The 23,110-nt window shown below is 32.4% G+C and overlaps 3 protein-coding genes across 7 annotated transcripts; all 3 read left to right on the top strand.

Annotated features, from left to right (window-relative positions):
* Nucleotides 1-184: 184 nt before the first annotated feature.
* Nucleotides 185-4,366, top strand: LOC106105931 (gastrula zinc finger protein XlCGF57.1-like). Of its 2 annotated transcripts, none has more exons than XM_013286414.1 (3): nt 185-493; nt 924-1,064; nt 2,176-4,366. In XM_013286414.1, exons 2-3 carry the CDS (start codon nt 971-973, stop codon nt 3,480-3,482), a joined length of 1,401 nt encoding a protein of 466 aa, XP_013141868.1. In that variant the 5' UTR covers nt 185-493; nt 924-970; the 3' UTR covers nt 3,483-4,366. The 2 variants fall into 2 exon arrangements, with proteins under 2 accessions (XP_013141868.1, XP_013141869.1); XM_013286415.1 differs by having other exon boundaries at nt 2,215-4,366.
* Nucleotides 4,367-5,274: 908 nt separating this feature from the next.
* On the top strand, nt 5,275-22,277 carry LOC106105946 (inactive peptidyl-prolyl cis-trans isomerase shutdown). 4 transcript variants are annotated; one of them, XM_013286443.1, is made up of 7 exons: nt 5,275-5,428; nt 5,609-5,728; nt 7,648-7,796; nt 11,821-11,936; nt 13,200-13,402; nt 13,896-14,674; nt 16,091-16,180. In XM_013286443.1, exons 1-6 carry the CDS (start codon nt 5,376-5,378, stop codon nt 14,638-14,640), a joined length of 1,386 nt encoding a protein of 461 aa, XP_013141897.1. In that variant the 5' UTR covers nt 5,275-5,375; the 3' UTR covers nt 14,641-14,674; nt 16,091-16,180. The 4 variants fall into 4 exon arrangements, with proteins under 4 accessions (XP_013141897.1, XP_013141900.1, XP_013141898.1 ...); XM_013286446.1 differs by lacking the exons at nt 5,275-5,428; nt 5,609-5,728; nt 7,648-7,796; nt 11,821-11,936; nt 13,200-13,402 and adding exons at nt 17,618-17,653; nt 18,396-18,537; nt 19,165-19,207; nt 19,890-20,038; nt 22,013-22,277 and having other exon boundaries at nt 14,600-14,674; nt 16,091-16,194; XM_013286444.1 differs by lacking the exons at nt 5,275-5,428; nt 5,609-5,728; nt 7,648-7,796; ... (1 more) ...; nt 13,200-13,402; nt 13,896-14,674 and adding exons at nt 15,632-15,784; nt 17,618-17,653; nt 18,396-18,537; ... (1 more) ...; nt 19,890-20,038; nt 22,013-22,277 and having other exon boundaries at nt 16,091-16,194.
* On the top strand, nt 8,680-11,797 carry LOC106105945. The gene is made up of 2 exons (XM_013286442.1): nt 8,680-10,657; nt 11,066-11,797. Exons 1-2 carry the CDS (start codon nt 9,253-9,255, stop codon nt 11,518-11,520), a joined length of 1,860 nt encoding a protein of 619 aa, XP_013141896.1. The 5' UTR covers nt 8,680-9,252; the 3' UTR covers nt 11,521-11,797.
* Nucleotides 22,278-23,110: the final 833 nt, after the last annotated feature.

Raw genomic sequence — 23,110 nt, forward strand, 5'->3', positions numbered from 1 at the left:
AACTGTTATTTATTTATTAACTTATCAAAGAGAGTATTCTAGTTTTTAAGATAGTGCAGAGAATATAGCGATGATAATAATCATAGCAAAGTCCAATTTGATTACATACAACTGTAATAGTAATATAACACTCATTCTTTATATTGGTTCTGTTGGTCATTATTGATTTGAAAAAACCAAAAAAAAACATCCTTTTCAATTTAAGCCATAAGTTATGTCTGGAATCTATCGATCCCGACTTCTATGAGGTTCAAAATCGATACTTGATAAGTCATACCTGATTTGACTCGCGTCCCTACTACATTGTCAAATGGTTTGTCAAACAAAATTGTCATTATTATTAAGACAAACTATGTACTCTCGAAGTAAATGTTATATATAATTACAACCAGGCAGTACACCGAAGAGTAAATGTTTTCTGTGAAAAACAGTGAAACGGATTACGGTTTAGGCATCGATGTAAGACTTCATAATTGTCAGCCTCAAGAAACGGGTGAGTTTATGTTTCACTTCTTTACATTTCTATAAGCCATGTATACGTTCTGCCTTTGTGATTTTCAGCATATTGATGCTATTAGTTTGTTATCCGTTATTTATCCATATGCATACTAGTGCTTCCCCGCGACTTCGATCGCTCATTACTAAAAAACAAACGAACTACGAAAATCTCTCCCTCGGGTATATGTAATTTTTCTGGTTACCGTATCCAATATATTACTACAGACTTTGTTTAATATCTGTGCTAAATTTCAATGAGATATGGTAACAGTGTTATTGAGTAAACATGAATAATAAAAATTACTGTATCCCACGGGAGCCATAACATAAAAAGAATATAAAAAATGTTTTAAATGTATATACACAAATGTAATGAATTATACCTTTAAAACCTCTTCAAATTACATGATCCAATTGTGTTTCAGAACCAACGTCTGTTACTTCAGATAAAGTAAAGAAATAGTCTACAACTATGGATAATCTAGATATTTGTATATCTAAATTAGCAATGAAAGTTGATGATATAACCAAAAGAATGTTATTGAGGAAACAAACTAAGTTTTCAGGTAATTATTGGCAATGAGTGATAATTAGAGTGTCGGTGGTTCAGTGGTTTAAGCACTTGACTTGTAATCTACAGGTGTTGGGTTCAAATCCCGCTGTTCCTGTGATTTTCGAAATTTCATATCTACATAATTTATTATTTGTGTATGAATGTGTGAATTTATTATTATATATTAAATTGTGTGAAGTAAACCAACCCGCACTTGGCCAGCGTGGTTGACTATGGCCTAGTCACCCTAACTTTAGGGTAGGCTCCGAGCCCCTCGGTGGGGACGTATGGTGAGTGGTGATGGTGATGAGTGATAATTGGAAAAATGTTTTAAAGTATGTAACAATAACAATGTCTGATGTAAATATTCATGCAAAGGATAATTAACTTACTTCAAAGCAATGTAATGTTTCTAATGATTTTAATGGGTAATTTAATTTAAGTACATATTTCCAAAACCAATTCCAAGTACTATAGAAAATGCAAGAGTCTTTGAACTCTTATTTATGTAAAAATAATGAAGATCATAATTATAAAACTGAAATACTTTTCAATATTTGATTCATGCAAAAACTACTTAGCCGACCAGACAAAATGAATTAAATTGTTGTCACTGGAACTTTTTTTATAATCTGTACTATACTAATATAAAGCGTAAACACACACTACTAAGTGTAGGATGTCGTCGCAGAATATTTTGGAATAATTCTCTCTTTAATAAAAAGCCCTACATTAAATTTATTATTACATTAAATAAAATGAAGTCTTTTATAATTTCACGCGGGCGAAGTCGCAAGCAACAGCTAGTAAATATATAATATACCTTACACACCCTAGCATTATAAATTAGCTGTCACCCGCGACTGTCTGCGCGGACTTCAATGATACAAAAGCTGTTTAGCCTATGTGTTCTCTTCACATGTGACAAATTTCATCGAGATCCAGCAGTTTGAACTTTCACGTTTAGAATGTTAGTTAGCTTAATAAGGTAATCATTAATTACTAGCTGTTGCCCGTGACTTCGTCCACGTGACATTAAGAAATTATAAAAAACAACCTATGTTACTCATTTATAACGTAGAATGAATTTCTAAGATCGGCTTACTAGTTTTGTTCGAATTCAGGTGGCCGCTTAAATAGACATCAAAAATATACATTTCCAGAATCAATGCCGAGTAGTGTAGAAAATGTAAAAGAGACCACCGACACTGATAATAGAAAAATGCGACATGGAATTAAAAGAAAAATTAATGACGAACTGAAAATGCCCAATAACTTCACATGCGATCATTGTGGTAAATGTTTTCTAACGAAAAGTTTACTGAAGAAACATATAATAGAAGAAAATAAACTTGACCAGACAAAGAATACAGATATTCAAGAAAGACCTTCCTTTAACGATTTCTTTTACTGTGACGTTTGTGAATTTAAAACTAAAGTGAAGCTTTGTATCGAGACGCATTTAAAAGTACATGCAGCTAAGACAGTAAACACTCATGTCTATGGACACAAATGTACACTTAAAGAACACTTAAACAAAGATTACCTAACACATACAGATGAGAAACCATTCTCAGGTAATTTCTGTAAATATACATGTTCAGAAAAAGGTCGTTTAGAAATACATTTAATAACACACACAGATGAGAAACCATTCTCATGTCACTTATGTAAATATAAATGTGCACGAAAAGACCAATTAAATTTGCATTTAAGGACACACACGGGTGAGAAACCTTTCTCATGTCACTTATGTAAATATACATGTGCACAACATGGCAGTTTAATAAAACATTTCCGAACACATACAGATGAGAAGCCATTCTCATGTAATTTATGTAAATATAAATGTGCAAGAAAAGACAGTTTAACATTACACTTTAGTAAACATACAGGTAAGAAACCATTCTCATGTCACTTATGTAAATATACATGTGCACAAAAAGGTCGTTTAAAAATACATTTAAGAAAACACACGGGTGAGAAACCTTTCTCATGTCATTTATGTAAATATACATGTGCCGAAAATGGCAGTTTAATAAATCATTTAAGAACACACACGGGTGAGAAACCATTCTCATGTAATTTATGTAAATATAAATGTGCAAGAAAAGACAGTTTAACATTACATTTAAAAAAACATACAGGTAAGAACCCATTCTCATGTCACTTATGTAAATATACATGTGCACGAAAATGTCGTTTAAAAACACATTTAAGAACACACACGGGTGAGAAACCTTTCTCATGTCACTTATGTAAATATACATGTGCCCAACATGGCAGTTTAGTAAATCATTTAAGAACACACACAGGTGAGAAACCATTCTCATGTAATTTATGCAAATATAAATGTGCACGAAAAGACAGTTTAACAATACATCTAAAAAGAAAACACGCAAGTGAGAAACCATTCTCATGTAATTTCTGAAAATATACAACTGCACAAAAAGGCCATATAAATATACATTTAAAGACACACAGATGAGAAACCATTCTCATGTCACTTATGTAAATATAAAAGTGCTCAAAAAGGCCATTTAAATATACATTTAAAAACACACACAGGTGAGAAATCATCGTAGTAAATGTTAGCGTCAAAACGATATTGGTCCATCGTCAAATTGGCGTCAAAATCATGGAATTGAATATCGCAATGATGTTATTACTTCTTAGCTAACAGATTTAAATTTTGAAAGCTAATGATTATCATATTGCGATGTTAAGATTCACTGAATATCTAGAAATAAATAAAGAAATAGTTAAAAAATAACCGACTACCAAACAAAACTAATTTAGGGTAGGCTCGGAGCCCCTCCGTGTGGGCATATAGTGAGCTGGTTATGATGAAAAAGTAATAAAATAATTCCTTGAATATTTAAACCTCCTTTATTGTACCTGTTATGTCTATTTTACAATTATTATTACATTGAAGTCGGTGTCGGTCAATGTAGATTCATTACATAAACGTTACTATATGTTAATTGTCAAATTTTATGGTAAAAATGTAGAAAGCCTTACGTAGAAATATTAATGTCTACCTCGGCTGACACCGACTTCGTATATTGTCTGGAAGTCGGTTTTGTTTTTTTGTTACTTTTGTTTTTCTTAATTCCATGCGGACTTATACGCAGATGAAATGCCTTTTTTAAGAAAACCACTTTTCGTAATGAATATCATGACGACTCGACATAGTGGACAAGCATAATGTAAAAAAGTCAGTCTATACCATTTGTATCGTATAACCAGGCATTAAATATGCAACTTCTTTTGAATGATTCTTATTAATATGACTGAATAAACGATTTAAAAAAGTTTTTTTTTTCATTTTGATCCCTTGCGTGAATCTTAAAATCAACCGATTTTAACCTCTATAGATAAAAAATCGATAATCAAAAAGTAATCATCCTTATTTAGACCGGTATACCGAAATTTCACTTCCGTAAAGTTAGCCCCCACACCTCATTTTTTTATGCAAATTGTTTGAGAGAAAGGAACTTTCGTTTGAGAGTTCCTGCTTTCACCGTAAAAGCAATCTTAATTTTTAGCGTGAAGTTGGCCCCCACACCTTATGTTTTAACTTTTTTATGCAAATCGCTAGAGAATCGTTTGAGAGGAAAAAAATGTCGTTTGAGAGTTCTTACTTTTTCAAAAAAAATTATTGTAAATCGATAATTTTCGAATAGATTTTCTTATCTCGGAATTAAAAATGAAAATGATATACCAAAACGGTTCAAATTCATCTCGTCGTTAGAGAATGATTTAGAGAAGAGAAACATCGTTTAAGAGTTTTTAATTTTTCTAGTTAAATTTAATTTTCTAAATTTTTTAGTCTTGTTCTAGGGAAAATGAAATTGAAACGAGTGAGAGGGCTACAAATGTTCGATATTTCCCTTTTCAACAGTGAGCTAGAGTTGCCAGATATCAATCCTTTCGTTATTTGTCGAAAAATAGGCAGTTGATATAATGAAATGATCCTAGAAATCCTGAGAATGATTGAGAGAATCATTAATCAAATTTTTATGGATTTCAAATACTTTACAGAAAAAGTAAGAACTCTCACCCGATAGTTCCTTTCTCTCAACCGCTCTCAAACGATTCTCAAACGATTTGCATAAAAAAAGTAAGTGAGGGGGCTAACTTCACGGAGCTGTTTAACATGTGTTGTGAGGCGACAGTGATAACTACTCTATGTTTCTCTTTTGAAGTTTATTACTGTTTTGACTTGACATTTATCGATTTTGAATTTTCGTAATAAAGTTTGTAAATAAGGTTTTCTTCTTGTTATATTGATTATTTATTAATTAAAGAGTATTTCTCCAAAATGGAAGACGTTTTAAAAGAGCCGATACAACTATCTAAAGGAATAAATTTAAAGTAAGCAAATTCAGTTAACAAAGAATATATTTTTTTTTTCATTCTCTTCACTATATCGACATTATTTATACATAAATATTCCATCGAAACTTATTTATTGTAGACACTTTTGTAGTTCATATTAGACGCTATAAAGATATTTTTACCTCCTTAATCCTAAATTATTTAATATTTTTGCAGAGAACTTTTTACGTCACAAACTGAGTTCCACATAGACATAGACTTTAAAAAGAAGAGACCTGATTCTTATTTAAATATGAACAATGATCTATTATTGGATACTGATGAAGAAGATGAGAGGTAGGAGATACCAGTATCACCTAATTACTTAAAGCTTTATGATTTAACCTTGTTAAGGTAAGAGATGTGGGAAGGGGAAATATCCTCTTTGTAGCTACGTCGCACAAGCCTTTTAACATTTTTTAAGAATCTATATATACTGTTACTATTAAATAAATGTAAATTAAAAACCCCTATAACTTCAAAAAATAATATGTTACCTTCTCATCAGAGCCCAAAACCTCTACAACATAGACCCTTGATAACTTAATACCTCTATAACTTAAAGTATTTTGTGTTTCCCTTAGGCTTTAACTTATCGAGGTTCTACTGTATACACAAATTATTTCAAAAGCTCACATTTTACGTTCTTATTTTCTTCAAATAACATCTTTCACTTGTTTTACACAACAAAATCGTACTTTGCTTTTTATTACATTTTTAATTTGTCTTTCTCGGTGGCCAGTGTGACAATATAATCCAAAGAGTAAATATAGACTGACCAACTGTATCATCTTCATCTAAGGCATTAAAGCCGCATATGGTTATTTTTAATGTAGAATAAGTTTTAATCTTCATAAAGAAATAATTATACACCTGCTCTCCAGGTCCTTGACTAAAAAATGTGTAGGGGGACAGGGAATGCTGCTATTAAAAAAAAAGAAGCCCTTGACACTGATATTCTTAACTATTACTGTTGCTTTTTGATATATTCTGTATTCTTAAAAATTGTTATTCTGTGCTATTACTTACTTACTGCGTTGGCGCAGCAACCCAACGTGGGTGTTAGCCTCCGACACGAGAGAACGGAGGCTAAGTCTCTGTACTATTAATCAATATTTATTTTCATTTAAAACATCAATTGTTAGGAGAAATATTATAGGAAATGGACGGAATAGGTTTATAAAAGACTTGGCAAGTAGCACTGGAATGTAGTCGCTAACAAGCAAAGTATTTTTCTAATTACCACGGGATGTTCGATATCTTTACGTCGCCTTGGAGTTCAGTTTGTTTTAAAGTAATTTACAAGTATTGTTAATATTGCCGTCTGTCTGTTTTAAAAAAAAATACCCAACACTTTTTACTATTCTATTATTTACTATGATATTATAAAGAGGAAAAATTTTGGATGTATTTGATTCACGTAAAAACTACTGGGCAGATTTTAAAAACTCTTTTACTTAGAATAGTAATTTATCTGCGAGTAACATAGGCTATATTTTTTTCAATTCCTTGTGGCCAATTCCTTGTGGTGGTGGTTTTAAGCCAGTGTTTGAAATTAATAAATATGTCTCTAACAATGATTAATTGGCTGAACTATACCTATGACTTGTACAACCTAAGCTTGATAGTTTTTTTAAATGCATAATTTTTTTTTAATACTTTCTTATCTATATAACAATTAAGGCAGGCTACAAACTCACCAAAAGGGAGGAAACACACAATAAGAGGATATTTCCCCTAACTATGTATTCTACAAACTTCCTATTGTCTTTCTGTCCATATAAGAAAGTGGTAGTGCCCGCTTTAACATCTTAGCTCTGCAGGGCCAGCACGCCCCCAGTAATACCACGACCACATAGACAGGCGTGAAATGGAAGCAATTCCGTGTTTTGTCTGATGAGTGTGGTGCCAGAGGCCTAATTTAAGTCCCTTTCTCTATCACCCTTTTCTTATAAGGAGAGGATGGGAAGGGGAAGTGGATTTGACGGTGGAGATGCATAGGAAGGGGGAATATCCTCTTTATGTGCGTCTCCTCCTCCGTCGGATAAGGGTAGGCAACGCATCTGCAATTGCGGATGTCTATGGGCAGTCGCTTTGCCATTTTGGTAGATTCAGGTGGCCGCTTGCTCGTTTGCCAAAAAAAATATTCTAGAACATAATTAGTGATTCTCAAGTATTAGTTTTACTGTAGTAGTTATATTGGTTGTTTCTTGTAGTGACACAGATGATATTTTAAAGAACATAGAAAGTTCAACGGAGCAAATGATGTTGTCTTCTCCGGAATATCATTCCTTCAAAGATTTAGCTGCCAAAATGATTGATTGTGTTCCCACTGGTGATGTTAAAATGCTTATCATAGAAGAAGGTTAGTTTTTATTGAGAATTCTATCAAAGTAGTTCTGTAACGCATCTGTAGTTCCCTTTGTGTTGAGGATGTCCATTGACCACCTTGGTGTTCACGCCGCTCGTTTGTCCCCCTTTTATTATATAAAAAAAAGAATAGAGAGTGATGGATTCTCACAGTATGCAGTATAGACTTTTACTATCTCACACTTTGTCTACCTGAAATTAAACAATTTAACTAGTATTATAAATGCGAAAGTTTAGATAGATGTTTGTTAGAGTCTGTAGCCTAAACTGCTAAACGGATCTCAATGAAATTTGGCATAGTTGAAGAGGATAGTCTGGCGTAAGCTAGTTGGAGCTAACAGTGGAAGTGCCCGCTTTAACATCTTAGCACTGCAGGGCCGACACGCCCCCAGTAATACCACGACCACACAGAAGACAGGCGTGAAATGGAAACAATTCCGTGTTTCGTCTGATGAGTGTGGTGCCGGAGGCTTAATTTAAGTCCCTTTCTCTTTACCACCCTTTTCTTGTAAAGAGAGGTTGGCAAGAGGAAGTGGATTTGACAGTGGAGGAGATGCATAGGAAGGGGAAATACCCTCTTTATGTGCGTCTCCTCTTCCGTCGGATAAGGGTAGGCAACGCATCCGCAATTGCGGATGTCTATGGGCAGCGGTCGCTTCGCCATTTTGGCGATTTCAGGTGGCCGCTTGCTCGTTTGCCACCTTATGTTATATAAAAAAAAAGTTATAAATAAATATAGCCTATGTTACTTAATGTAGTTATTTAATGGTGAAAGAATATTTGTAATCGCCTCAGTAGTTTTAGAGTTGTCACAATACATCCTCTATATCTTTTATACATATAATAAAATTGGAGTGTCTCTAAGATCAAAAAAAAATTCTACATTTCATGAAGATTGCAATCAAAAATCGCATTTTAATTTTTTTTTGTCTGTCTGTCTGCAAGCTGCAGTTGTTTCAAGTAATCTCCGGAAAAGCTGTGCTAATTTCGATCGGATTTTCACTGAAGGGTGACTGTGAATTTTCGCTGACATAGACAGGCATTTTCTATCTTAATATTGCATGGACGAAGTCGCCGTCAACAACTAGTTATATTAATATAGTTTACTAGTTATGTTACTCAGCTACATCATACCTTTATGATAGTGAAAGAATTCTTTAAATCAGTTCAGTAGTATTTGAGTTCAATACATACATAAATACAATGCTTCCTCTCCTCTCTCCTCTTCATAATATCCTTGTTAAGAAATGAGGTTGTAACTTACAACCTCGTTTACAACTTAAGACATCGAACGCTCTTTATATTTCTAATTGTGACTTGTTCTTTTTTTAATATATGACAATTTATAAATATGTAAAAACAAATATATTTTTTCACTTCGCAATCGATCGTTTTCCATTCACCCCGCCTCCAATCTTTAACATGTGGCGACCCTGCCAGGATACATAAAGATGGAAAAAATAAGCAGGGTGAGAACTATAACGAGAAGATATTTTACGAAGTCCGCAAATGCGCTTGATTCCCTAATATGTGCTGTAAAAGACAATACAAGCAAAATTAATCAAGTGCATGCAGAGTACAGTACGATAAAAGATGTTTTCGAACAGCTGAAGAAATATGACGACCAAATAAAAGAAATTATCATGGCGTCCGAGCCGTTCGAAGATGAAAATTTCGAGAAGGAGTTAAATGAAGGACATGAATACCTATCACGATGGAACCTTCTTGAATCTACGTACAAGGCTCTCTGTAAATGCGAAAACCTAGAGCAGAGAAGTAAGATTAAATTGCCAACCCTAGAGATGAAAAAATTCGACGGTAACATTAAAAACTGGTTAACGTTTTGGGGGCAATTTAAAAAAATCGATAGCGATCCAGCTATAGAAGACTGCGAAAAACTACAATTTTTGTGCCAGAACATGCAACCAGACTCTGATGTTAGAAGGTTCGTAGAAAACTTTCCCATTATAAATAAAAGTTACAAGATATGTCTGGAAGAATTAAAGGCGCGATATGCAAGAAAAGATTTGCTTATTCAATTTTATATCCGTGAATTATTGGAATTAATATTAAACAAAAAGGATTATGATTCCACTTCGTTATATGATAATATGTCAAGCCATTTACGTTCACTCGAAGTGCTAAATGTAACCAGTGGTGAGTATTCACCTTTTCTTTTACCGTTGGTTGAGTCAGCTCTTCCGGATGAGATACTTAAAATTTGGCAAAGAAATAAACCGGATATAATCACGGACGAACTTGCGAGTTTACTGGATTTTCTAAGAAAAGAAGTTGAAGCCGACCAACGTGTTTCGCTAGCTAATGATTTTAGCGTCCGCTCTCACTGTTCAAAGCCAACAGTAGCCTGCCTAACGGTTAATACCGACACGAAGAAGCACAAGGAGGTAAGATGCATTTGGTGTGGAAAAGATCACGCAAGTACGCAGTGTTTCAGGATTTCCAGAATGACCATCGGAGAACGCAGAGAATACCTGAAAAAGAAGAAAGCTTGTACCGTGTGTCTAAAAATAGGACATTACTCAAAAATCTGTCGAAGCTATATAAAATGTTTTGTATGCGGTCGGAAACATTCACCAGTACTATGCACTGGTACTGGCCACAAACAAGCGGATAAGCCTACAATGTCAATTCAGAATTATGCGACTCAAACAGCTATAGGAACTACAACATTACTTCAGACAGTTGCTGTCAATGTACGTCATGGCGATAAATATGTGAATGTCAGAGCATTATTTGACAATGGCTCGCAACGCTCTTATATTAAAAAGGAAGTGGTAAATAAACTAAATTTGAATCCAACTCATAGTGAAGGAATTACACATTCGCTTTTTGGAGGTAATACAATGTCTTTTAAAAAGTATAATAGTTATAATTTAGACATAGAAAGTGTTGACAAATTGTTTAAAATTAATATGACAGCTTTAGGACAGGCGACTATTTGTACAAATGTACCTAACATTAATGTAAATAATAAGCATATTCTTAATGTATTAAAACAGAACCAAATCGAATTGACAGACGTAGATATGAATGCAGACATAGGTCTCTTGATAGGTGCTGATTATTCGGGTTTATTGCTCACTAACAATTTGGTACAGCTTGGAAATGGTTTAACAGCGTTTAAGACGAATCTCGGTTGGACATTACAAGGTAAAGTGCAAGATAATACAATAAACGCCAATGTCGTCACAACTTCATTTTGTTCACAGAGTATGTCAGATTTTTGTAATCTTGAGATTTTAGGCATTAATGACCCTGTGCACGTACAGTCCAAACAGGAAAAAGAAGAGGAGGTCTTGAAGAGTTTCAAGGAGACTGTCCCTGTTAGTGAGGCTGTCCCTTCACAAAATTGTAAGAAGGATGATGTACATTACTTACCTCACATAACAGTATCCAAGGAGACTAGTTTAACAACTAAACTGCGACCGGTGTTTGATGCTTCGGCAAAAGATAAAAATGGTAGATCATTGAATGATTGTCTACAAGTGGGAGAGTTATTAAGATACCTTGTAGATACGGTGTTTAATATTTTGCTTATGTGTTTTATGTTTTTTTTCTTAGATCGCAGGGTTGCAGTTGTTAAGTTTGTTCTCTTCAACTCTTTTGGATTTTATATGCCATGTGTCCGAGAGACAAACTATATTAATGTTTTTATTTTTGACAGTTTAATGTTTTCTTATTACTTACGTAACAGATAAAATAAGTGTATATGTACTCGTAGTGTAAGCGTTCGATACCTTTTATATTTGGTGTTGGAGGATGTTAAGAAATGAGGTTGTAACTTACAACCTCGTTTACAACTTAAGACATCGAACGCTCTTTATATTTCTAATTGTGACTTGTTCTTTTTTTAATATATGACAATTTATAAATATGTAAAAACAAATATATTTTTTCACTTCGCAATCGATCGTTTTCCATTCACCCCGCCTCCAATCTTTAACAATCCTCTTTATAATATTAGTATAGATGAATACAGTTTACTCTTAATTTTTCAGGCGATGGTCCTCTAATACCAGGAGATGCTGAAGTTACTTTACATTATGCTGCATATTGGGAGAAAGCAAAAATACCGTTTGATTCAACACTTACAATGAATTTCGGCATGCCATTGGTATGTAAATCTTTTTAATATTATAAATGCGAGAGTTTAGATGTATGTTTGTATCCTAAACTGCTGAATGAATCTCGATCATTGTTATAGAGGATACTCTGGAAAACATAGGCTACTTACTATTGGTTCTTTTAATTCTACATGGATGGAGTCGCGGCCGCAAGCTAGTGTTTTATTATTACAGTTTTACCACAATTTGTTATATTTACTCATGTCATGTTATGAAATGATGGGGACATAAACCAGAAAGTGTTAAGATTGAATGTGGATGGCTACAAAGGAAGAGGAAGACCGAAGAAAGTATGGATTGTGTGAAAGAGGATATGCTTAAGAAAGGAGTGTATTCAGATATGGCTGATAGAGATGTATGGATACTGACTGTGCCAACCTTCCGTGAGGGATAAGGGCAAGTGGATGATGATGATGCTATAAAAGATTTACGATTTGGTCCTTTGAGTCGGATTTCTTTATAACAATTTATCATACTTCATACTAATATAATAAATGTGAAAGTTTAGATGGATGTTTGTTAGAGTTTGTAGCCTAAACGGCTGAAGGGATTTCGATGAAATTGGCATAGTTGTAGAGGATAGTCTGGAAGAGCATTAAGAACCCTATGTGGGGTACTCACTTTTGTTTTTTTAATTCACCCGGACGGGGTCGCGGGTGAAAGCTATTATTTTATATTATTTAGTTTGCATGTCTTATTGTTGTATTTAATTTGATTATAATATTAAGATACCACTTAATTACTGTGGATTACAAAAATGGAAATGAGAAATCTATACTTCTATACTAATATTATAAAGAGAATAGATTTGTATTTTTGTATGTATTGAATTAACTCAAAAACTACTGGTTTTATTTCAAAAATTCTTTCATCATTTAAAAGCTATATTATCAGCGAGTAATATAGGCTATATGTTTTATCTATACTGATATTATAAAGAGGAAAACTTTGTATTTTTGTATGTATTAAAATAACTCAAAAACCACTGGACCGATTTTAAAAATTCTTTCACCATCAGAAAGGTAATTTATCTGTGAGTAATATAGGCTATTATTTATATATTTCCCGCGGGCGTAGACGTGAGCAACAGCTAGTATTAAGTTACAGTGTTGTGTTGTCTGTAATAAGTCTGTTTACTTATATTAAAACATTGTTAAAATATGTTTGTTTCAATTTTCTAATTTCAATTGAATTCAATTATAAATATTCAGTTAATGTTGTAAAGAAATAACAACTCTTGTCTTCTTTTTCAGAAAATTCGTCTAGGAACAGGCAGTGTCCTATTAGGTCTAGAAATAGGTCTTACAGCGGTTAAAGGACCTAAGGCTAGGTTCCATTTGTTACTGCAGCCTAAAGTAGCGTGGGGGGAGAAAGGAGCCCCTCCCCGAGTTAGACCTGAACCTGCCTTGTTTGTGATTGTATTGTATGATGTTAGAGACACACAGGCTGGAAATAGGTATGTTTTATTTAATCTGTGAAAGTCTACAAAGAGTAGACATGTTAATTTTTTTAGTCTTTGAAGGTATGGACAAAGAGTAGATATGTGTAACTTTGTTTTTAATTTGTGATAAAGTTCATGTAAGAAGTAAACTTATTAATTTAATATGTGAATTTAGTTCATGAAAAAAGTAGTCATGTTAAGCATTACTTTATTTATATTTATGCATGAAATTATGAAAATTTTATTTCATTGTTTAAATTTGTCAAATTATCAATTACAAATGTCAAAATGACATGGCATTATGATAGCCTTGCTTCCTTGATGTTGGTAGCAACTTGTGGTCTCTTTCCCACATTAGGGTTTTTATCCAAAATGTTTACCCCCCTAAGTAAATTCAAAATTATGCTGTAATTGCTGACATTAGCAACAAAGAAGTGTGTGGTTATGCTTTGTTATAATAGTATAGATAGAGGAATTGTGATGATTTTCATTACATCTTTTCTTTTAGGTTCAATGACCTACCAATGGAAGAACAGAAGAAATTCGAAGTAACAATGAGAACAGTAAAATCCTTACACGCACAAGCTAAAGATTTCTTTAATAAGAGAAAATATAAAAAAGCCATACAAAACTATCAACAATCGCTTTCAGTGTTACGAATATCGCAACCAAAGGATGAGACCGAAGAAAATGAAGTAAAAAAACTAAAAATTGTTGTTTTTGTCAATCTAGCTGTCTGTTATTATAAAATAGAGAAACCTAAATATGTAATAAATATGTGTGAAAATTTAGACGAAATTATTGATATAAACACTCATTGTAAAGCATTATTTTATTATGGTAGAGCTCACGAAATGTTAGGAAAAAGGGAAGAGGCACTCAAATATTATAATAAAGCATTAAAATTAGAACCAAAGAATAAAGATATCGGCAAAGCTTTGGTCGATTTTGAACGTTACGTTCAAGAGTCATCTAAAAAGGAAAAGGAAATGTGGCAGAATGCCTTCAAGGCGACGCCACAGAAAAAAACAAATGTAGTCTATGACGTTGATGACGAGTTCCAAAATGGCGTCCGAGAGATGTGTCAAAGTTTGGTTGAGACCGAAGGATGCGCTCAATTTGAATTGCCTACTGGTTTAACAAGGAACGAATTAGATTTTTTGAAAACGTTGGTTACTGAATTTGACGGACTTATTGTTGATGAAGAGGGTGAAGGTAAAAGAAAACGAGTGACTGTGGTAAAACAACCTTAGGACGAAATAAAATTGGACATTTTATAAGTTTATTGTAAGCGTAAAAATATTTACTATTTATTCATTTTCTAAAATTTCTTTCATTTTCCCCATTTTAATATTTCATTTATGAAGATATTTGAGGGCTATAAAATACGCTTCAGCATAAATTTTGCTTTGCTTCAACACATTATCACCAGTCCAGTATCATTATAGTGTGTCTAAATAATTTACATTAGTTTGTTCAAATTTAGTAGGGATGGGTTGTGTAAAATCAGTCGTGAATCTTATCGTTTTTCGATTTTTATTCTTATAGAAGTTGGAGTCGATAGATTTATAGTTATAATTTATGAAATAAAAAAAACACTTTTCTCTTATTAATAATGACAATAACAAATAATTAGAGTAAATAAATATTTATTACTACTACAGCTGTACGTAATCGAATTGGATTTCGCTGTTGTTTCTGTCGTCGCTAAATTCTCTACACTATAATCAATACTAGAATTGTTCTATAAATTAGTTAATAAGAACATAATAATTTTGGTTGAGTTCGATAATTATTTAAACCGAATATCGATAGTTCATAATTGTTTGCTGCGTGTTTGTTTCGTCACTACGATACCTGTTTATTAAGTATGACGTTTGTTTTTATACAAATTGAATTCGATACTTCATAGGCGTCACTTATCAAACTAATCTAATTTATTTAGACAAACTATAGTCACTATTTGGAGTAGGCTCCGAGCCCCTTAGTGGGGAGGTATAGTAAGCGGGTGATAATAATGATGAATTCTTTATCTGTGAAAAATACGACAAAAGTTAAACAATAACTAAAGTCAACTTTCCTTTTTGGTAAAGCTAGAATATGTTGTTTGGTAACTTTCAGTGGGTTTTATTAATTTTTGAAATAATTTGATTTTATACGAATAGCATCAAGCCACCATCAAACTGAATTATAAAAAAAAATTCGAAAGTAAATTTCTTGTTAAACGGAACGCGTCGTAGTTTGACAATCAATGTCAAAGCCGAAAAACATTGACGCGTTGGCTTAAAAGTTGGTTTCACAATCCTGTTTTCGAAAAACTCACGTAGAAACATTTATGTTATCAATTAGTTCAATCGATAAGACGCCTATCGACTATTCGTCCACGTAGTAAACCAGGTAACTTGATTCTCCATACTTCAGTTACGGTAATAACTTACGTGTAATGTTACTAATTTTACTTGTTCAAACCGAATTATAAACTAAACTATAATTAAAATAGTAAGTAAACATTAAATAATATCACCAATTTTAAGTTGTCCCTATTTATTATTTCACTAACAAACTAAAGCGCATTCGTAAGTTACCAAAAAAAAACGGTTATACGAAAACAAATGAAAGTAGAAGGTTTTTATCATTTGAAGTCAAATAGTTGTAATTAAAGAAGGTTTTATGCTATTCTACTTATAAAATTTAACTTTTCAGCCAGGATGTTGAGGTTAATACTTGTTGCTGCATTCGTCCAATGCACAATATCCCAGCAATATCAACAGAAAGTAGCACCAGGAGTGCCGCCACAGAATTACCAGGTAATTTTAATAAAACACTAATTGCTTATGCTAAATTATCTATTCATAATGTTAGTTATGAATGTGGAGGTACACTGGTAGTGGTAGACGTCGAGACATAGATGTATTACGTGAAAGGTAACATGATCAAGAAGGGAGTGATGACTGAGATGACGTATGATAGAATGCTTTGGAGGACGAAAATCCGGTGCGCCGAACGTGAGTAGGATAAGGCAGGGGAAATGATGATTAACTAATTGGTTAAAAACTTTCTAAAAGTGATGAAAATTGTTGATTTGTCACAAGTCACTATAATACTTTTTTTACAGTATGATTCTATCAGTTATACATCCCTACTGAGGGCTCAGAGCCTACCCTAAGTTAGTGATAATGTCATAGTCTAGACCTCTGAGGTTTCACTTTAAATCTCTGATTTTATAACAGATATCTATATTACGATAATAAAATTGAGTGTCTGTAATATCAAAAGAAAATTTCCATATTTGCATTGCTGATAATGAAAATTACATTAAAATTTATTTGTCTGTCTGTCTGTCCTCATGCCGATTTTGACCAGACTTTCACTGAAGGGCAATTGATTTAGACATATTATATGGTACTTTTTTATCCTTATATGGCATGGACAAAGTCGTCGGCGACAGCTAGTGACATGAAATGAAAATTTTTAACTTCATACATCTACTATGTAAATCTAGTATCTAAACTGTCAATGTGAAATTTAATGCAATTAAAATGCTATTACTAAATAATTAATTAATTATTAGTAACTAGCTGTAACTCGCGACTTCGCCCTCGCAAAAAAAATAGCCTACATTACACACTGATAACATAGCTTTGTAATTTTCGACAGTGGTAGAGCCCGCTTTAACATCTTCGCACGAATGGGCCGGCTCGCCCCCAGTACCACGACCACACAGAAAACAGGCGTGAAGTGGAAGCAATTTCGCTTTTCGTCTGATGAGTGTAGTGCCGGAGGCCTAATTTTAGTCCCTTTCGACCTTTTTCTTAAAAAGAAAAGATGGAAAGGTTAAGTGGATTTGACGGTGGAGGAGACGCATAGGAAGGGGGAATGTCCTCTTAATGTGCGTCTCCTCCTCCGTCAATTAAGGGTAGGCAACGCATCTGTAATTGCGGATGTCTATGGGCAGCGATCGCTTTCCATTTCGGTGGATTCAGGTGGCTGCTTGCTCGTTTGCCATCTCATATTATAAAAAAAAAAAGTAATGGTGTTAGAAATTTTAACATCCGCCCAGTAGTTTGAGTTATTTCAATACATACAAAAATACAAATCCTTCCTCTTTATAATATTAGTATAGATTTCTTTAATGTCTAGGAGAATGAATTATATGTTAATTTTAAAATATAGAAAAAATCATGTGCTTTATTGTACTAAATAATGTATTTATCTTCTTTTTCCTTCTAGAACTACCAGCCTCCTCCTCCACCTCCACCACAGCAAGTAAGTTGTTAAATTTTCTACTCTTTGCCTATAGACAAATAATTACTTTGTTTTTAATAAATAATCATGTTTCTTGTATTTCCCAAAGGATTTATTTTTTTATAATGAAAGATGCATTTGCTTGCGACTTTGTGTTGAATTCAAAAATAAAGTTTCTATTCCTATGAATATTATAAATGCAAAAGTTTGGATGGATGGATGTTTGTTAGATTTTGTAGCCTAAACTGCTGAATGTATCTCAATTAAATTTGTCATAGATGTAGAGAGCCTGGAAGAACACATAGTCTACTTTTGTTTTTTTTTTGTAATACACACAAAAACAAACTACACAGACAAAGTCGCGGGTGTAAGCTAGTAATATATCATGTCATGATAATATACCTATCTAATGGTGAAAGAATTATTGTAATAACTTCAGTAGTTTTTGAGTAATTTCAATAACAAAAATATAAATGTCAAAATGACATGACAACCTTGCTTCCTTGATTTTGGCAGCAGCTTGTGGTCTCTTTCCCACATTAGGGTTTTTATCCAAAATATTTACCCCCTAAGTTTAATGGTGTTAAAATGTAAAGCCTAAAGTGTGACTTAAGTGTGGGGCTTTTTATTAAAAAAAGGATTATTCAAAAATATGCTGTAATTGCTGACATCTTAGGCAACAAAGTGTGTGTTTACGCTTTATTATAATAGTAAATATAAAGTACAATGATCAAACATTCAACTTATAAACTGTTTCTTCCAGCAATATCAACAACAACAACAACAACAGCAACAACAATTCCAACAACCGCCACAAATGCAACAACAACATTATCAACAACAAGTACCTGTGCAACAGATACCTGTGCAAGTTTCACCACAACAAGGACATGCTCACCACGGTGGTAAGTACAGTAGAACTTCGATAACTCAAACCTCGGTAACTTAAAAACCTCTATAACTTCAAAAAATAATATGTTCCCTTCCCATCAGAGACCAAAACCTCTACAACATAGACCCTTGATAACTTAATACCTCTATAACTTAAAATATTCTGTGTTTCCCTTGGACTTTAACTTTTAGAGGTTCTAATGTATCTATATTTCTATACTATACTTGTCTATCTTACTTCTTACTAATATTATAAATGCGAAAGTTTAGATGGATGGATGTTTGTTAGAGTTTGTAGCCTAAACAGCTGAACAGATCTCCATGAAATTTGGCACAGGTTTAGAACATAGTCTTGGAAGAACACATAGGCTACTTTTTATCCCGGGAATAGTTACGGTTCCCGTGAGATTCATTAATAAAGTTTTTTAATGTTCACCCGATCATGCAACGGTTCAACATATCTTATTGAAATTTGTCACAGATATAAAACAAAGTGTGGAGTACACATGGGATAAGCTTCATCCCCGAGCATTAAAAAACCTTTTTTTTGTCACTGTTACCATGGCAACCTATCTGAACTCACAGTCTAGTTCAACATCTGTGCCAACACATTCTCTGTCTTTAGTTAGATTTTTTTTCAGATCCTCAACTTCTAAATCCGGCTAACATAGCTCAGGAAAGAGAGTGAGTATTGTCTTATTCTTACTATTATAAATGTGAAAGTTGGATTTATCCTAACCGTCACCCACTGTCCCCACGTGAGGACAGATAATAGTAAAAAGTTTCATCAGTCACACCTAAGGTGTTTGATGGAACCGTTATAAAATAAGTTCCAACAGTTCCCTCGTCGCAAAAGGTGGGGCAGATGAAACTTTATTCTCACCTGTCCCCATGTGAGTGCAGATGAGAATAAAAAGTTTCATCAGTCCCACCTTTTAGTCCCACTATCACTAATAAGGTGTCTGATGGAACCGTTATAAAATAAGTTCCAACCGTCCCCTCATCGCAAAAAGTGGGACGAATGAAACTATTTATTCTGATCTATCTCAAAATATCGGATTTTATTCCCTTATGTGACAGTGACGTCATTTTTAAGCTATTTGAGTTATCAGCCAGTGGTGGGACAGGCATGTTGCTCAAGTTGCGGTAAACCAAAAAATAATATTAAAAAGTTATTTTAACGCCTTATTAATGTGGCTTTATTAATATACCAAATTTTAGCGTAACCTTAAATTGTCATTTCTAGAATATAAAAGTCCATATCCAACATTTTACTATTCTTGAATTCTGTCGTAAATTCAGCGACAAAGTCACAGACAACAGCTAGTTTGAGATATTTTTCTAATTTATCCTAACCTTTTTACAGCCATATCCAAGAGCATATGGATGTTCCAATTGACACATCAAAGATGTCGGAACAAGAACTGCAGTTCCATTATTTTAAAATGCATGACGCTGATAATAATGATAAACTTGATGGATGTGAGCTGATTAAATCATTAATACATTGGCACGGTGAGTGTTTTTTTATCTTTACACACTATTACATGATATTACACACTTTCACATGGATATTAAAAAAATTAATGCTTTACAACACAATTAAAAATAACCAATAAGATAGGTAATTAAATACAGAATAATATAACGTAATTAAATAGGAAATATTTATTACACACATGTATTACACATTTTTAAATGTAATTTATATGAAAGATTTGTTTTACACACATTTTTATCTTGATGTGTATTAATGTTAACTTTTGACGTTCACGTGATTACACACTTTTAAATTAAGGTTTACACCTTTTTAAATTTAATTTTTCAGTCTGAGATGTATCAAGTTAATTTTTACACATTTTAAAATTGAAATACACACTTCTAAATGTAAAATTTTAAATACATTTTGAATATTTACACGTTTTTACACTAATGTTTATTAAATTTAATTTTAAATGTTCTCTTTGACACACATTTTTACTCTACACATTAATTTTTATTGATTTATTTGAAATATAAATTATTTTGAAAACAGATTATAAATAAATTGTTGTAAATAGTCACAGAAGTGATTTTTAAATGTTGTTTTCGTATGTTTGTTGTTTGTGGGGTTTTTGTGTAAATATTTTGTCTGAAATTTTGTTGATTTGCTTTTTGGGGGTTGATTATTTTTTGAGGGGCAAATTCATATTGGGTTAGTATGAAAGTGCTTTGAATTGTTTTTTTTTTTTAATTACTGTCAAATTTCTGAATGATTTTAAAGTACTTTTATACATATTCATATTTTATTGGTGTTTTTTGCATAGATAATAATTTGTTTAAAAATGCTTTTGACAAGTCTGTTTACTAATATTTTATTATCTATGCAATCGCGAATTTATATCTAAAAATCCACTGGTAAGGTTAGGAGCTTATAGATTTAACTAAATGCAGATTTTTAAGTTTCGAGTTACCAATCGATGGCTCCTATGTAAACTGTTGTAAGTTCGAAATGAGTTTTTTTAATTATATATTGGTAAACAAGTAATTAGCCACCTGATTTCGTCGAAATAGCAAAACACAGCGCATAGGCAGTAAAATATGAAATCTATTTTTAATCGACTGATATTCTTAGACATATATTTCCCCTTCCTTTATCTCCTCAAATTTACTTTACCTTCCCATTTGCAATACTTTTATTATTCATACAAACAAAGATAAAGATAGCTTTATTTCCCTTGATTACATTTTTTTTTGTTTACATATTAACACTTATACTAAAAAAAAAAACTACCAAAATATACTAAAAATATTTAAAATGATTATCTGACAAGAAAAACGTAGAAACAAAAATGTATATATTTGTTAGTACGGTTAGTGTTCTTAAACAATTTCATACAATCAAATACAATTAAATCTACAGTTTTTCTATTGTTATAACAATCAAATAAATCCGTCTTAATGAAGAAAAATAATAAATATCAATTTGTTAGTTATTGGTACAAAATAAAACTATAATATGTGATATTTTCCATAGAATCAAAATCAAATTAATCAAAAAGGTGTAAATACAAAAATTGTGACTTACAACAGTTTACATAAGAGCCGTTGTAATTAAGTTTACCACAAAGTAAAGTTAATTATAAAAAATCACAGGTTAATTTCTTAATTGTGACTTACAATAGTTTACATAAGAGCCGTTGTAACAAAATTTACCACAAAAAAAGTTAATTAAAAAAGATCATAGGTGAATTTCAAATTTGTTACTTACAACAATTTACATAAGAGCTGTTGTAATTAAATTTACCACAAAATAAATTCAATTCAAAAAAATCACAGGTAAATTTCAAAATTGTGACTTACAACAGTTTACATAGGAGCCGTAATGTTTACCACTTTTGACTTACAACAGTTTACATAGGAGCCTTCAAACACCATTTACCTTACCACTGGATACAAGTTCGCGAAATTCATTTACAATGTTTGTTTTATGTGTTACCATCGGGATAGAACAAGGTCATAAACAACAACCGCAACCCGGATCTCCCCCTGTCGGTGAGAAAATATTCAACGACGACGAATTAATCAATTTAATCGATCCTATACTAAATATGGACGATCACAACAGAGATGGATATATAGATTATCCTGAATTTGTTAGAGCACAACAGAAAAGTCAAAATAAAGACTAACATCGCTTATAGTTTGTCTAAATAATTTATATTGGTTTGACAATTTCTTTAGTAGGGATGGGTTGAATCAGTCATGAATCTTATCGATATTCGATTTTTAGAAGTTGGAATCGATAGATTTATAGTTATAACTGAAATAAAAAAAAGTTTTCTCGAATTAGTAATGACCATAACAAATAATGAGAGTAAATAAATGTTTATTACTACAGCCGTACGTAATCGAATTGGATTTGTTAAGGTAAATGCCGTATTTGATAGGTGTCGTAGTGACGAAAGAAACACGAACGAACTATCGATATTCAGTTTAAATAAAATTAAACAAACTTAATTACAATTATTATTTTCTTATTAACTAATTTAGAGGACAATTCTAGTATTTATTATAGTGTAGAGAATTTAGCGATGACAGAAATAATAGAGAAATCCAATTCGATTACGTACGGCTGTAGTAATAAACATTTATTTACTCTCATTATTTGTTATGGTCATTATTAATTTGAGAAAGCAGTGTTTTCTTATTTTAAACCATAAATTATAACTTCTATGAGAGAAATCGAAACTAATCATTCTTATTTAGACAAACTAAATATACGCCCTGTTCTGACACTTAACGATATACAAACAAGTAACAAAGACATTTAAATTATATAGAGTAGGCATAGTGAATAAAATTTTTACCGGTACTTTCTCTGAAAGGTAATATGTCAAGGTTAGTGCCACCCGTGATGTATACATGAAAAAAAAAACATTTTACTGAATTATAAAAAGCGCCATCTTTTATAAAACAAACTAAACAGTGTTGCAAATGTTATTTAGTGACATCTATTGGCATTATATTGACATGTTTTGAGGATTTATCAGTAGATAGCGTGAATGAAAAAAAAAAAACATCGATGAATTGAATACCTCCTTCTTT

Source organism: Papilio polytes, unplaced genomic scaffold (assembly GCF_000836215.1).
Source record: "Papilio polytes unplaced genomic scaffold, Ppol_1.0 DF822622.1, whole genome shotgun sequence".
NCBI lineage: Eukaryota > Metazoa > Arthropoda > Insecta > Lepidoptera > Papilionidae > Papilio > Papilio polytes.

Excerpts from the sequence above, each read along its gene's own strand:
- LOC106105946 (XM_013286443.1), top strand. The coding sequence starts at position 5,376 with ATGGAAGACGTTTTAAAAGAGCCGATACAACTATCTAAAGGAATAAAT. Across the intron at positions 5,729-7,647 it reads ACTGATGAAGAAGATGAGAG|TGACACAGATGATATTTTAA; the intron begins GTAGGAGATACC and ends TGTTTCTTGTAG. Across the intron at positions 7,797-11,820 it reads AATGCTTATCATAGAAGAAG|GCGATGGTCCTCTAATACCA; the intron begins GTTAGTTTTTAT and ends TTAATTTTTCAG.
- LOC106105931 (XM_013286414.1), top strand. The coding sequence starts at position 971 with ATGGATAATCTAGATATTTGTATATCTAAATTAGCAATGAAAGTTGAT. Across the intron at positions 1,065-2,175 it reads GAAACAAACTAAGTTTTCAG|GTGGCCGCTTAAATAGACAT; the intron begins GTAATTATTGGC and ends GTTCGAATTCAG.
- LOC106105945 (XM_013286442.1), top strand. The coding sequence starts at position 9,253 with ATGGAAAAAATAAGCAGGGTGAGAACTATAACGAGAAGATATTTTACG. Across the intron at positions 10,658-11,065 it reads TACACATTCGCTTTTTGGAG|GCATTAATGACCCTGTGCAC; the intron begins GTAATACAATGT and ends TTGAGATTTTAG.